The sequence below is a fragment of the Ambystoma mexicanum genome, chromosome 10, assembly GCF_040938575.1.
Source record: "Ambystoma mexicanum isolate Mex_15411 chromosome 10, UKY_AmexF1_1, whole genome shotgun sequence".
NCBI lineage: Eukaryota > Metazoa > Chordata > Amphibia > Caudata > Ambystomatidae > Ambystoma > Ambystoma mexicanum.
In genome coordinates this window covers 158,972,419-158,988,131 of record NC_090932.1, presented here as the reverse complement: position 1 = coordinate 158,988,131, position 15,713 = coordinate 158,972,419, and the positions used below count along the sequence as shown (strand labels likewise).

The following is a 15,713-nucleotide window of genomic DNA, read 5'->3' as shown; positions in this document are numbered from 1 at the left end:
TAGTATTGTTGTGATTTAATTTGTTGCCATTGCTAATTTTAATTGGTCTTACATGTGGGATTTCTTGTGCCAACCGGCTTTGTAGAACCAGAAAATTACTAACCGAGCTAGAGACAACTCAGCATTTGCTGACACAATGTCACTCACTAAGGTCTTTTTATATTATATCATTTAGCAAATATGCACGTAATGTCCAATATATTGATCCTGATCGATTATGGGCATAATGTGTCTCTGGGTCTATAGCCCTTTATAGCTCCCTTTGTGGTTATGGCCATTTGTTATTAAGCTCCTTGGTGAATTTTAATAGTTGATACTTTTTTATGGATAGAATTAACAGTAACCATTGAATTAGGTGTATAATATAGGAGAATTGTTAATCAAGTATAAGTTACATAGTTTTACCATGTATGTGACTGCATTGATAATGGACTATGTAATCAGTGTGAAAAAACGGTGCCATGCGTCAATAAAAAATGAATAAATAAATCAAACTTGTCCAAAGTACATGTCAAACAATCTGCCTTGCATGCAGCAAGTCTATGAGGAGGCAGAGAGTGAGGGCCCAAAGCCTGGCCGCAAAGAGATACAACGCCCCACAGCTGCCCAGCGGTGTCCTTATTGCCTCAATTCTAACTGAGTAAGATTTGTCTGCTTGCGAGTTGCAACCCAGGATGACATCTTCGTGGCTAACGAGCGAGGAGTTAACCCAGCAGTGGTACTGCACAGGGTCCATGTGAAGTCAGCCTGTGGAGTGTTGTGGTTCAGATACACAAAATGCACACAAATGCCCTAAATGCCTAAATTAATGGTATACTGCTGATTAAAGGCTGCACCACTGTGTTCTTGAGGTTGTCTGGGTTGCACCAGCATTCTGCACAAGCTGCTAGTGGCACAACAGCCATGGATGTGCAGTCGGTGGGTGGGCATTTAAAGTGCTCCTGTACCCCCTATTTTCAAGCCCCTCAATCAAAACCACATCCTTTCTACCTGAAACCCCACAAGTACACTTTTGGCTCATTAGATAGCTTATACAACAGGTGTGTCAACACTAAAAAATCTTAACTAGGCCATAACCCATTAAAAATTCAGCTTTTCATGTCCTTCACACTTTACAAACCAAACTGACAACAGAGCTCTGTGCTAAACAGCAACAGCTTTCTACACAGGGATCTTAAAAGCGTACCTTCTCTATTCTTCCTATACACCATCATATTCTGGGATTGTGGTCTAGCTATTCATTTAAACATGCCTTAGGAGCTCTTCTGTGTGATTATGTCTCAAAGGGTAAGCCTTTGCCTGATTTGCTGATTTCATTTCATGTCTGTCTGCTGGAACTAGTTCCCAGCTCATATCTGGCCATGCCATTTTTATATGAATCACACACTTTAGAAAGAGTAAGCATACCTGAATAACGGCAGCTGAGTTTTCTGCACTGCACATGGTGCCGACAAACGCAAGGCCAACCGTTGGTCCTTCAAAGTCAATATTCCTAAAAAGAGGAGAAACAAAAGAGAGAACAAGTTGAATGAGTGGTTCGCAAGAATAAGAAGAATGATTAGGCATTTCTGTGGTGTAGTAAACTGCAAAAATGTGGATCGACGTTGCCTTGCCCTCTAAAATGGACATTGTGTGATGTAGCTCGCAGCCGTGATTTAAAGAACAGGATAATGTGTATGCATGAAATGTGAGCATCTTTATTTGAAAGTCCTGGTAGCTTTATTTAATATTTAATATGGACAGTTGCTATTTCGCAACTATGTACAGGAGAGAATACCCACCGGCTACCCTCATTTAAGCCAGCTCAAGTCCCCAAATGACGCATTCAAAACATTCACTCAAGCATTCATCAACACTCCCCCGAGCTGTCACTCAAACTTGCATGGACATTCTATCAGCATTCATAGATGGCCAGCAGAAGACAACATTCAGCCAATCAGAAGGTCTCTGTTACTTATAGACAAGAACACAACATCTCTCTTCCACATCAAATTAAACTCAGCTATACCAACAAAAGCCGCCACTCCCCCCAACTGGGTGTACATAAGATCCTAACCAGCAAGTAAATCAACACTGCCGAAATACACATCAGGCATTTAGGGTTACAACCAGCAGGAAACCACATGGCACCAAGTACACTTCAGTAGATGCAGAGTTGAGGCATGCCAATGTACACAACCCTATGCCCAAACAAATCTCTAAGCCTCTTACTGGTATTGCACCTATCTCCCACTGGGATGCAAGGCATGTCATCTAAGACAACCTTCCACTATCAAACAGAAAAAGAAAACAGCGTAACCACCCCACAAAAGATGCCTCGCGTACACTGACAATGCACACAACTACCTGAAATACAGACAGACCTCACGACTTTGTAGCCTCCTAAGAGCCGCCCTTAGACCAAACCATTCAATCATTTTCGCCATTTGTTATAGCACCTTTCACCATAATTATGGTCCCAATGTGCTTTTGGTTGAACGCCCTTGGAAGGACCAGAGAATGGGAGAATTTGGGAGGTGCTACATGTGTGTGCATTTCAGCAATTAAAGTTATGCGAGGGTGTCCAAGACCCTGGTAGTCAGCCATGCCAAAATGGAGTGTGTATAGGCACAGCAGAGGTATACTATGGACTAAAGGTTCAGGGGATGGGGGGAATTGTGTTTAAGGAGCTAGAGTTATGTGGGAAGCTACATTTCAAATTTGTGTCATTAAAAGTATCTTATGGCAGAGGTGATGTACAATATTGTTTGTGTTATTTGTGAGTGCAGGGTGTGTGGAGTGAGACTGTGCCTTCCACTAAGTTGCGAAGGTGCTGTGTGCGAGGGGAGAAATGGGTTAGTTGTACAAACAACAATGTCTATTTCCTGGGTTCCAGCTAGGTCCAAGGAGCACTGTTACATTTCACACATGATCTAAGTGCTCGATGAGTGCATAATACTAACCCTACGCGTATTTGAGAGGTATGCCTGTGTGCATTTCAGCCATTCAGGACCACAGATATAGGAAAGGATTAACGCAAATGCAAAATGCAAACAGACACCTGTATGTGACTAAATGACTACTGCCTTGCTGGAGAATAACTATGAATAGTGGCTACACTGCCTATTCAGCACGACAGAACTACAAACTAACAGTGATTTCAAAAACAAAGGTGAAACAGGCATAGACAATAGATATACCTCCTTCTTCTTCTGCGGTAATATTGACCATGGGTAGGTTATAAAGGGTGCAAATGTGATAACAGTAGCAACCCAACAGCAATACAAGTCCCCAAAATAAAGAAATGTCCAATCATGGATCTATACAAATATGTATTATTATTATTATCTTTATTGTTTGGTTTGTATAAACCTTTTACAATTTAGCATAAATACAGATATTTACAAAAGCAATTCGCATATTTACAACCAATGAGATGACGAAAAAACAAGCAGAAGCAATTTACATATTTACAACCAATAAAAATGTGGTCAAAACAAACGAGAACTTCTCTAATAAACCAATAAAAGGAAAACTTATTTCCAAGCAAATTGACTAGACATTGATCAAAACAGTCATCATTATTTACATTTAAATATCAACACCATTTCTCTAAAAAATGCAAAGCCAAATTTCTAATAAACGAAGATTTTGAAATATCATTTCGTTGCATTAGTTAATCACATAACTTTCGTCAATTGCTAATGGTTCAACATAATAGTGTGATTGCAGCATTAAGCAGGCCTCACGACATACTTTTAATGACAAGAAAACAATTCCAGCTGCCGTTCTGTTGCCGTTTATAATTTTCGATTTCCTAAACTTGCATCTAACCAAAACATAAGAAAAGTACCCAACAAGGCAAATCTGCAGACCTGGAAGTTCATTTCAGAGAACATATCGTATTTAGGAATGTATGTACTTTCATTTTCAAAGATGTTGAATTACCATGTAACATGTCATTCCACAGTTTATCTCTATCGACATTTGATGTATCAGTTACAAACCTTGAAAAACATTCGATTCTTAAGTGAATTAAGTTTGGACACTCTAATAACAAATGCGACAGTGTTTCATTAACCTCTGGACGTTTGCAGAATCTACAGCCATTACTAATATTTAATTGCAATTCAAAACATTGAACCTGAAACGCATCGTCCTGTTTCTAAACATCCTTCCAGGATATTTTGCCAAGCAGTTCTCTGGTTTTGGAAACCATTTCCAGTAAGAAACCCCTTGTGCATAAACCTTTGAGTTCAGCAATATGATGTTATTTTATAACCAATGAACGGGGTAATTCATAGATTTCAGCGCAGAGGCAGCGCACGCGAGCAGCGCAGAGAGGGATCTTGCGCCAGCGTGCACCAGCCGTGTGCGCTAAACATCATTCTGGAGCATTTCACATGCGATAGGCCCTGTGCGAGCGGGGTATGTTTATTTGGGCGGTGCGTGTGGGGAATCACACGAGATAACCCTTGGCCGAGCGGGGTACGTGTATTTCAGGGGTGCGCAGGAAGTTTCACACACGATAGGCCCTGTGCGAGCGGGGTACGTGTATTTGGGGGGTGCGCGTGGAGAATCACACGCGATAGGCCTTGTGCGAGCGGGGTATGTGTATTTGGGGGGTGCGCATGGAGAATCACACGCGATAGGTCTTGTGCGAGCGGGGTACGTGTATTTGGGGGTGCGCATGGAGAATCATACACAATGGGCCTTGTGCGAGCGGGGTACATGTATTTGGGGGGTGTGCATGGAGAATCACACGCAATAGGTCTTGTGCGAGTGGGGTACGTGTATTTGGGGGATGCGCATGGAGAATCATACACGATAGGCCTTGTGCGAGCGGGGTACGTGTATTTGGGGGGTGCGCGGGGAGATTCACACGTGAATTGGCAGTGTGGGTCCTCCCAGGTGTGCCCTCTACCCCCTCCCCAGCCCCTGCAGGCAGCCCACACCACAGGGGACTACCCTGCACCCCTGGTCATGTCCCGTAGACAGCCCATCCACCCTGGGCATGCCCCCCAGCCAGCCCACATGCCACCATGCACTAGTGAGCACCGACTCATGTCCCCAAGCACCTCCACCCATCCAGCATTGACAGTCACCTCCCAGCAGGCCCCGACTCATGTCCCCCATCACCCCCACCCATCCAGCATTGACGGGCACCTGCCAGCAGGCCCCAACTCATGTCCCCCAGCACCCCCACCCATCCAGCATTGACGGTCACCTGCCAGCAGGCCCCGACTCATGTCCCCCAGCACCCCCACCCATCCAGCATTGACGGGCACCTGCCAGCAGGCCGCATGTCCCCCTGCACCCCCACCCATCCAGCATTGACGGTCACCTGCCAGCAGGCCCCGACTCATGTCCCCCAACACCCCCACCCGTCCAGCATTGACGGGCACCTGCCAGAAGGCCCCGACTCATGTCCCCCTGTGTCACGACCCTCGCCCAAAACCCCCTCTGGCAAACCCATTGGCCAGGTGGAGTCAGGACTCGGGCCTCTAGAACCTGGCATCCTTTTCCAAAACCCTGTTGGGGCCACTCCTGGCGCCTATGGCGCCAGGCTCATACACCATGAAAAACATGTGCTTGGGAACTACTTAATGTGTTATCAGCCACCATGGAGGCTTCCACATAGCTTGGTTCCAAGGAACCAAGCTATGCGGTCTAGTGTTTTAGGTGTGGCAGCCTAGGGACTACTTTACCAGGACTATTTTGTTGGGGCTATTTAAACCACATCCGAGCAAGACAACACGCTTTGCGTTACTTTGCAGCTTGCAACGTGACGCTCACCGTGTCCAGCTATTCCCTTGGAGAAGCAGAACCTGCAAGGAAACAAAAGGAACATCATTAGCAGCAGCATTTTACCTGCAGTCTTCATCTTTAGCCACTCGCAGCTACTGAGAACAGCTTCCTCGAATCTGCACGCCTCCCGGACAGAATGACCTGAAAGAGGAAGATAGAGGCAACATTAAAGAAAGCAGTAGAGACATTTGCAAGTTACAAACTGCTCAAAAGGCTTACCTGGCTGGTCGCCTCTCGGCTGGCACCACTCTGGACATTCCACTCGCGCTGAAGAACACTGTGACCTACTAGGAAGGAAAACACAGGTTAGCAAAGACAAGACTTTGCAGCGCTGCGCATAGCACTTACTTACCGCAGCATAGCGCTCTTAATACGCCATCATTTACCAGCGGGGCTCAACCAAGCCAGTTCACCGCGCTGAAGCTCTGCATACCTAAGGGAGAAAAAAGAAACATTTTTAAACAAAGAAAGGCATGCAGAATAGCAACAAAAATAAAAAAGAGCAATAAGACCTACCTGAACAATATCAAACGGGCCGGCATCAGTGAAGTAACTGGACCACACACGCCCATGAAAGACAACGCGCCCCTGCAAAGAAGGCAGGACGGAGAGCATGCCTAACTCTACCACAAGGCAGAACCTTCCCCGCAGACCACATCTGGGCAAAGCTGAGAAGCATACCAGCGAGTAACCCGGCTGGGTGGCGTCCCTGTGGATACCAGGTGAGCGTAACAGAACGCAAAGCCTACCATAACACATGCACATGGGCGCAATGGAGACATCAGAAATGGACCAATTGGCCCAATTACTTGGAGAGCTTCATGCTGAGGTTCATTCAGCCTGACAAGAGACTAATGCCCTCCGGAGAGACCTAATAGTGACCAAAGAACGCACTGAAGAGATTAGCAGGCAATACTTGCAATCACAGGCAGGACAGATGCCTCTACCTGGAAGCAATACAACGATGCAAAACCCTGCCATACCAGCCACTCCAGTACAGATCACGTTACCTGGAACAGTTCCCCAGGCACCACCAGAAAGGTTCTCAGGCGACCCACGGAAGTATCAATCAGTGTGACCTTCATTTTCTTTGTAGGCCTGGAGCATTTCCAAACGACCAAGCTCGGGTAGCTTTTGTCTTATCATACCTGAGTGGTAGTGCAGCAGATTGGTCGGTGCCGTTGGTAACCCATGACGATCCTCTATTACATGACTTTGGGGGGTTCCAGAGAGAAATGGAAAAACGTTTGCTCGCCATACCCAGGAACAAGCAGTAGACAATGAACTCTTGTCCCTCCGACAGGGGAATCAAGACTTGTTAACGTACATTGCTACTTTCAACAGACTGGTTGCCGAAGCTAGGTGGCCAGAAAACAAAAGATCCACGTTATTCCATCGAGGCTTACGAGGCGAATTAAAGGACGTCTTAGCCCAGGTGGTTGATCCACCCAGAGACTGTGCAGAATTCATAAATCTGGTCGTGCAGCTAGACCATCGGTTGCAGGACCGAAAGGCAGACCGGTCTAAGACGGACCCTCGGACCGTGTATGTTCGACCAAGGGAAAACACACCCTGTGCACCTGAAAATGCTGTAGAACCCATGCAGATTGGAGGGATACGGCCTCCATTAATAAAACAAGAGCGGGACAAAAGAAGGTAACAGCTTTGTTTGTATTGTGGAAAACCAGGACATTTCCTGAAGGACTGTCCAGTAAAACCCCCAAGAAGAACAGTCGGGCCACAGAGAAGGATGAAGCTAAGGAATCGGAAAGCTACCAAGCTCGACAAACGTAGAGGTCAGTTTGTCGAGTGAGAAGAAAGAGTTGCTGACCTCGCACTTTGCAATACCAGTGATCTTAATTAACCACCAACAGTCGTCAAGAATGCATGCCGTTGAAGCATACATCGATAGCGGAGCAGTTGGAAATTATATTGATCAAGAACTGGCAGCAGAGTTGGGGCTTCCTTTGTGTTCTAAGCCAACTATGGACAAGGTAACCACCGTGGATGGGACAGAAATCGCTTCCAGACCACTAACCCAGTGCACACCCAGGGTAACCTTGCTGTGCCAGAACGGACATCGGGAGTCTATTTCATTTGGTCTCATCAAGGCACCTCAGTTCAGGCTAATACTAGGGATGCCATGGTTGGTTGCTCACAACCCTTTGATAGACTGGCAGGCACGAAAATTAACCTTACCCGGTGACTGCTCCCCTGCCTGCTATTACCAAGAGGAGAAACCCGACATCAGTATCCCCATGACTCCCGGAGCGACAGTATCAACCCTGGGAGCAACTAATACGTTGCCCAGTGAATAACATGATTTCCAGGATGTTTTCCGAAAGGTCCAAGCCAATACATTGCCGCCGCACATGCCCTATGACTGTCAGATCGACCTTGTTCCTGGTGCACAAATCACTTGCGGCAGGATCTGCGCTCTCACAGAGACAGAAAACCTTAATTTGAAATCCTATTTAGACCAGTACCTTGCAAACGGATTTATCCGTCCTTCGAAGTCCCCCGCAGCCAGTCCTTTGATCTTCGTACCGAAAAAGGAAGGAGACTTGAGAACCTGTATTGACTACCGCGCATTGAACCAGATCACCGTGAAGAACCGCTACCCCTTGCCACTTATCCCTGAGATGCTAGACCAAGTTAAAGATGCCCAGATTTATACCAAATTGGACCTTCGAGGAGCGTACCACCTGGTCCGAGTCAGAAAAGGAGATGAATGGAAAACCGCCTTCTGTCCTAAGTATGGATTGTTTGAATATCAAATCATGCCTTTAGGATTATGCAACACTCCTGCGGCATTCCAATATTTTATTAATGACGTCTTAAGGGAGTTAATTGAAGTGTGCGCCTTAGTGTACATAGATGACATCTTAGTATACTCAGCCTCGAAACAAGATCATGTCAGGCATGTTCGTTCAGTCCTCACCAAGCTTTGTCAACATCGCTTGTTTGCAAAGCTTGACAAATGCTTTTTTCACGTCACCGAAGTAGAGTTTCTTAGTTTTATCCTTACTCCAGGAGGCATCAGAATGGACGTGCACAAGGTAGATGCGATTCTGAAATGGCCTTCACCGACGTCTCTGAAAGGGGTACAAAGCATGCTGGGCTTTGCAAACTTCTACCGCCGGTTCATCCCAGACTTCTCTCAGGTTGTGCACCCAATCACAGTACTATTACGAAAAAACAATAAAAAGTTTACTTGGACCGAAGAAGCAGAAGAAGCCTTTCAGGAACTTAAATGAAGATTTACCTCCGCTCCAATCCTGCGACATCCTCGCCCAGACCTCCCTTATGTCGTTGAAACTGATGAGTCCAGTCTCGCAGTGGAGGCTGTCCTTTCACATAGAGACCCGGAAACCGGCCATCTACATCCTGTGGCCTTCTGGTTGAAAAAGTTCTCACCTCCAGCGATTAATTATGCCATCACGGTCAAGGAACTCCTGGCTATCAAATCTGCCTTTAAAGCCTGGAGCCACTACCTTCTGGGGGCCAGACATACCATTACAGTCATCACAGACCACCGAAACCTGCAATATCTCAAAACAGCCAAGGCCCAGTCCTCGCACCAATTACGGTGGCCCCTTTTCTTCGCCGAATACGATTATGTAATCACATTTCGACTAGGAGTCAGAAACGGAAAGGCGGATGCCTTATCTCGCATGGGCATAGATGAAATAGTATATACAACCCCAGACCTAGTACCTATTATACCTGAAGACAAACTCTTGGGTATCACGACAGCCTTAACACAAGCAGAACTACGGAAAGAAATCCAACAGACAATGAGTCCTGATGTATTTTATTCCTCTCAAAGGCCTCCCAGGCGCAGCCACTTTAGCAAAAGTGTTCCTGGAGGGCGTGGTTAAGCTACATGGCTTCCATTCGGTTCTGGTTTCTGATCGAGGCAGCCAGTTTGTTTCAAACTTCTGGAAAAAATGTTGTGCAATGGCGCAGATTGACGTTCGGCTATCTACCAGTCACCATCCCCAAACGGATGGCCAAACCGAGAGAACCAATCAGACACTCGAGCAATATTTACGGTGCATGCTGCACCATGAACAAAGGAATTGGAAAGACCTACTATGGATAGCCGAATATGCATATAACAATTCTTTGCATTCAAGCACGGGACAAACGCCCTTGTATACCCTTTATGGCAGACATCCAGGTACCTCTGAACTAGACCTTCCAGCCAGCTTGGAAATGCCAGCGGTAAAGACTCTACACACAACCATTACTCAGGCTTTCAAAAGGCCAAAGGAACACCTTATTCATGCCAAAGAAAAACAAAAGAGATTTGCCGACCAACACCGGAAAAAGGCCCCTGATTATCAAGTAGGAGACAAAGTTTGGTTAGCCGCTAAATTCGTACCCATCAAGGGAACCTGGGCCTTTCATCCCAGATTCTTAGGACCCTATACCATTAAGGCAATTATCAACCCATTAGCCGTGAAACTGGATTTACCACCTAATTTACAAATCCACCCGGTATTTCATGTGTCCCTCCTGAAACCAATGCAACCCAGCACACGGATCGGGACACCACCTAAGCCCATACTCGTTGACGGAGAACCAGAATTCGAAGTCAAAGATATCTTGGACTCTAAATACTCTAGGACCAAGCTATATTATCTCGTCGATTGGAAAGGATTTGGGCCACAAGATAGATCCTGGGAGCCCAGTGAGAATATCCACGCACCACGTCTAATCAGAAAATTCCATCGGAACTTCCCAACCAAACCTGGGCCAGACAGAAGGAACACCATGGGAGGGGCCATAGGGGGGAGTGCTGTCACAACCCTCGCCCAAAACTCCCTCTGGCAAACCCATTGGCCAGGAGGAGTCAGGACTCGGGCCTCTAGAACCTGGCATCCTTTTCCAAAACCCATGCCAGACTCATACACCATGAAACACATGTGCTTGGAAACTACTTAATGTGTTATCAGCCAACATGGAGGCTTCCACATAGCTTGGTTCTAAAGAACCAAGCTATGCGGTCTAGTGTTTTGGGTGTGGCAGCCTAGGGGCTACTTTACCTGGACTATTTTGTTGGGGCTATTTAAACCACACCCAAGCAAGACAACACGCTTTGCGTTACTTTGCAGCTTGCAACGTGACGCTCACTGTGTCCAGCTATTCCCTCATTGAAGCAGAACCTGCAAGGAAACAAAAAGGAACATCATTAGCAGCAGCATCTTATTTGCAGTCTTCATCTTTAGCCACTCGCAGCTACTGAGAACAGCTTCCTCGAATCTGCACGCCTCCCGGACAGAACGACCTGAAAGAGGAAGATAGAGGCAACATTAAAGAAAGCAGTAGAGACATTTGCAAGTTACAAACTGCTCAAAAGGCTTACCTGGCTGGTCGCCTCTCGGCTGGCACCACTCCGGACATTACACTCGCACTGAAGAACACTGTGACCTACTAGGAAGGAAAACACAGGTTAGCAAAGGCAAGACTTCGCAGCGCTGAGCATAGCGCTTACTTACCGCATCATAGCGCTCTTAATACGCCATCATTTACCAGCGGGGCTCAACCAAGCCAGTTCACCGCGCTGAAGCTCTGCATATCTAAGGGAGAAAAAAGAGACATTTTTAAACAAAGAAAGGCATGTAGGATAGCAACAAAACTAAAGAACAGCAATAAGACCTACCTGAACAATATCAAATGGGCCGGCATCAGTGAATTAACTGGACCGCACACGCCCATGAAAGACAACGCGCCCCTGCAAAGAAGGCAGGACGGAGAGCACGCCTAACTCTACCACAAGGCAGAACCTTCCCCGCAGACCACATCTGGGCAAAGCTGAGAAGCATACCAGCGAGTAACCCGGCTGGGCGTCGTCCCTGTGGATACCAGGTGAGCGTAACACCCTGCACCCCCACCCATCCAGCATTGACGGGCACCTGCCAGCAGGCCCCGACTCATGTCCCCCAGCACCCCCACCCATCCAGCATTGACGGTCACCTGCCAGCAGGCCCCGACTCATGTCCCCCAGCACCCCCACCCATCCAGCATTGACGGGCACCTGCCAGCAGGCCCCGATTCAGGTCCCCACCCCCAACATGTCAAAGATGCACATTCATGGGCCTCATGTCCACCAAAATACCACTGCACGCCACCCCAGTCTTGAGACCCAATCAAGTTTCCCATCCACCCCACACTGAAAGGCCTATTTCATGACACAAACCAAAAGTCAACTATGTACATCAACACATGCCCGTCACACAGACACACTGGGTGCCAGTGATTGTGTAAACCCACATTATGACATGCAGTAAACCAATTAGCAAATACCACACATGGAAGTAATACATCAAAATGTATTTAGCACAAAATGAAGGAAATGGAATGAAAACATGAAAAATATTTTAAACAAGAAAAAAAATGCATGTCCAAAAATGAAAAAAGAAATGAAGTCTCAATCCAAAGTAATCAAAAAGAAAGTTAGTCCAAACTCTCCGTCCACCAAAGCAAATCCACATGAAACGTACATTTTAAAATCCATTGATCCATGGTGATTTAAAATAAATTGTTTGTCATAAATCCACAGTTAAACTATGTACAACCATTGATTACAGGGTCCATGAGCCCAAAGAATGAAATGAAACCTATAAAAAAAAACGCTACCTTATGAAGAACTATATACAAAAATGTGGGGCATTGTCCAAGCGTCCCAAAACAAATAAAAAGAGAAAGGAAACCTAACACTAACTAACTATATACAATGGCGGCGGGCAAGTCATACGACTCACTCTGTGATGTTCCGGGCCAGGGCATCATCGAACTCCATGTCGATGTCCCGGAGGCGGGCCTCTGCCCTGGCCCTGAGGTCTTGCAGGGATGCAGTCATGGCCTGTTTCAACTCCCTACGAGTTGCCTTGAGGCACTCAGCCCGCCTAACGCCCAGCGCATGGAGAACTCCGCCCTGACCATGGTGAGCCGCACATCTTCCGCCTGCCGCCGCTCTGCATCTATCTGCTGGCCCAACCGCAGCCACAACGAAGACACTCCCATTCCAGGGTCCTCCTGCCCTCTGGCCGATGCCTGCCCCTCTGATGTTGATGGCCCCGAGCCATCATCGCTCCCACCTTGAGCCTGCTGCTGCTGCTGTCCATGTGCCCTGTCTGATGATGCCTGCACATCCTCCATCTGCTGGTCTCCAGTTGGTGGGGTGTCCACCCCTGCTGGACCTCCGACTCCCGACTGTGGCAGTGATGGGATCTCCACCAAGCTGGATGTGTTGGTCAGGCCAGATCCACGGGGGCCCTGGTGGAATCTGGGCCGGAAGACAGCAGGAAGAACGACTGGCGCATAGTCTCCACAGAGGAGGAGAGGTCCGCCAGAGTGCGCGACACATGTAGGAACCCTCGGACCATAGCCCCTCCCAACTGTGCCACGTTGCCACGCAGCTCTTCGTGATGGCGTGCGTGGTCCCCCCAGGAAGCATGCATGTCATCACGAATGACACGCGTGCGCAACGCGACACCAATCAGGACTGAGCCCATACGGTCATGGGACTCCTCGTCCGCAGGTAGTGGAGAGCCAGATGATGTGGGCCTCTCCCCTACCTGCGGATGGGCCTGGGACGGGGCATCCCTGCTGGTGCATGGTGGTGCAGTCACAGGGTCAGGGAGAGCAACATGCACAGGCCCCTCCGCGGCGACCTGTGCTGCCTCCTGACCCTGGACTGCACCACTTGCACCAGTGGTACTACCCCCACCAGGCCCCATGTGCGGCTCAGTAGCGGGCTCCTCCTCCTCTGTGGAGACCACCAACCTGGATGTCTCTGCACCATCTTCCGCCATTGCAAGCCCCTGTGGGGGCTCACCCGGCACTTCCGCTACAGCCGTAGTGGCAGACGCGGCACCAGTCCCCTCGCTCCCGGATGATGGCAATTCCTGGGAGGGTGGCTGGGCCTTGCCGCACGGTGGAGGCATCCCCGCTGCTTTGCTCCACAGCGCCGTCTCCACCCTCTTCTTCACTCGACGCTGCGTAGAGGGAGACATAGAACACAAGCATCAGGGTACTGTACAATAGTCCCCTAGACAGGAAGCAATAACACATGAGTGGCACTGTCAAACGTCACTTCCATCCTGTCCCTCCACAACACATGGGTCAATGCAGGCAACACACATGCAGAAACAAGCACGGCGCATGCAATCAACATCAGCATCCATGTACAAGAGTCTCTATTGACATAAAGGTTTGGCTTCAAACTCACATGCATCATGGCTCATACTGATCCCATGCACACACATCACCGGAGGGTCATGCATCAGGGCTCGTACACCACAGACACAGTGGAAACAAGGGTGACTAGACTGCATAAGTGAATCAACACATCGTCACGGACATGTGTCATGCATCTATGGCGTTTCAAAGTCATACACACGTTTCTCAGACACACAGACATGTACATGAGAGCAGCACCCATCTCCCACCCGCGATCCATGTCCAAGAACAGAGACAGGCATGCATTCATGTGTGCATTCCGCATGCTGCTCCCCATGTTGCATCGGAACACATGCACCATGCATGTGGTTCCTGCATGACTGGTCTCACATGTAGAACCATGATGTCCCTGCACACACACATCCATACATGGCCCATGTCACACATACAGGCAAGCAGCTGACTACTAGCACACTTCAACATGCCCTGTTTCACACAGCAATGCATGGCCACTTACCGCTCAACTCCAGACGGGTCTGCCTGTCAGGGACCTGGGTGTGGAGCACTGGGCTAATGCATTCCAGGACCCTCATCTGGATGTTGCTCAGGCTGACCCGGCACCCCTCTGAATCCTCTGCCTTCATGAGGCGCCGGGCCTTGCTGAGGGTCCTGGACCTGAAGTCCTCCCAGCGCTTCTGGACGTGCTTGATGTCGCGGGTTGCCACCCCCTCCGCGTTGATGGCAACCACTACGTCCTCCCAGATCCTCTCCGGTCCTTCCTTATTGGCGCGCAATGGTGTGAAGAGGGCATCATAATGCCCCAGAACTTGCTCCACCAGGACACCAACTTCCTTGTTGCTGAAGCTGGTAGCCCTCTGCCCCTCTGGCTGGGGGTCGCCAGTGGTCTCAGATGGTGTTTGCCCCGACATGGCTACCCCAGAGGCAGGTGTGGGTGGGCAACTGGGTCCTGGGGCTGTGCTGTGGAGCGATGGTATCCCAGTCGGGAGTCTTCTGTTCCAGCAGGGGTAGACACAGCAACTGGACCCCTGCAGATGGCTGACGTGCAGGCACCAAATAGAAGGGCACGTGGGCAGCAGGCAGGCAGGCAGCAGCAGATGGCAGGTGGGAGTGTGCTCAGAGGTCTGGGGGGCAGGAAAATGGCCTTTTGGGGAGGAGAGTGGTCTTCCATGTGTTGTCTCGTGGCCAGCTTGATACTGAGTGATTTGGCACATGAAAAAAGTGCACGTCAGCGTGTCATTCGAGGAAAGGCCCTTAGCGCATAAGCGTGTCTGTGACGTAACGCGCACAGGCGTTTCCCACAACACGGGTGCATGTTAATTGTACACGTGAAAAAACTGCACGTCCGGGTGGCACTGTGTGTAATTGGAGGAAAGGCCCTTAGCGCGTACGTGCGTAAGTGATGTGGCACGTGGGCTGGCTTAAAAGGTACACGTAGGTCGCCATTTTCTTGTATGTGCTTTTTGTGGAGAGCGAGCGGGTGATTCTTGTACTTCTTGTCGGTTCACATGTGATTACTTCACAACGGTTCCCGTTCGTACTCCCCGTTTACTCAGGCAGTGTTAATTTCTTCTTTTGGCGGGGGTGTTGCCAACGCACACACGCGTGTCTTTTTCACGTTCTTTTTCCAGGCAGGCGGTGAGTTGCGCATGTATTTTCCAACTGTGGTTGCCCCCGTGTGTCGCGTACCCCTTCAGAGGTCATTGTAGGCTGCGTGT

At 48.6% G+C, this 15,713-nt stretch overlaps 1 protein-coding gene across 1 annotated transcript in view; it reads right to left on the bottom strand.

Moving 5' to 3' along the window:
- Positions 1-15,713, bottom strand: part of LOC138492838 (zinc metalloproteinase-disintegrin-like batroxstatin-1) — a 1,052,270-nt gene that overhangs the window by 854,714 nt on the left and 181,843 nt on the right. Inside the window, exon 4 of the mRNA XM_069620180.1 lies at positions 1,408-1,492. Within this exon, the coding sequence (XP_069476281.1) occupies positions 1,408-1,492 (85 nt within the window). The remainder of the gene's footprint in view (positions 1-1,407; positions 1,493-15,713) is intronic.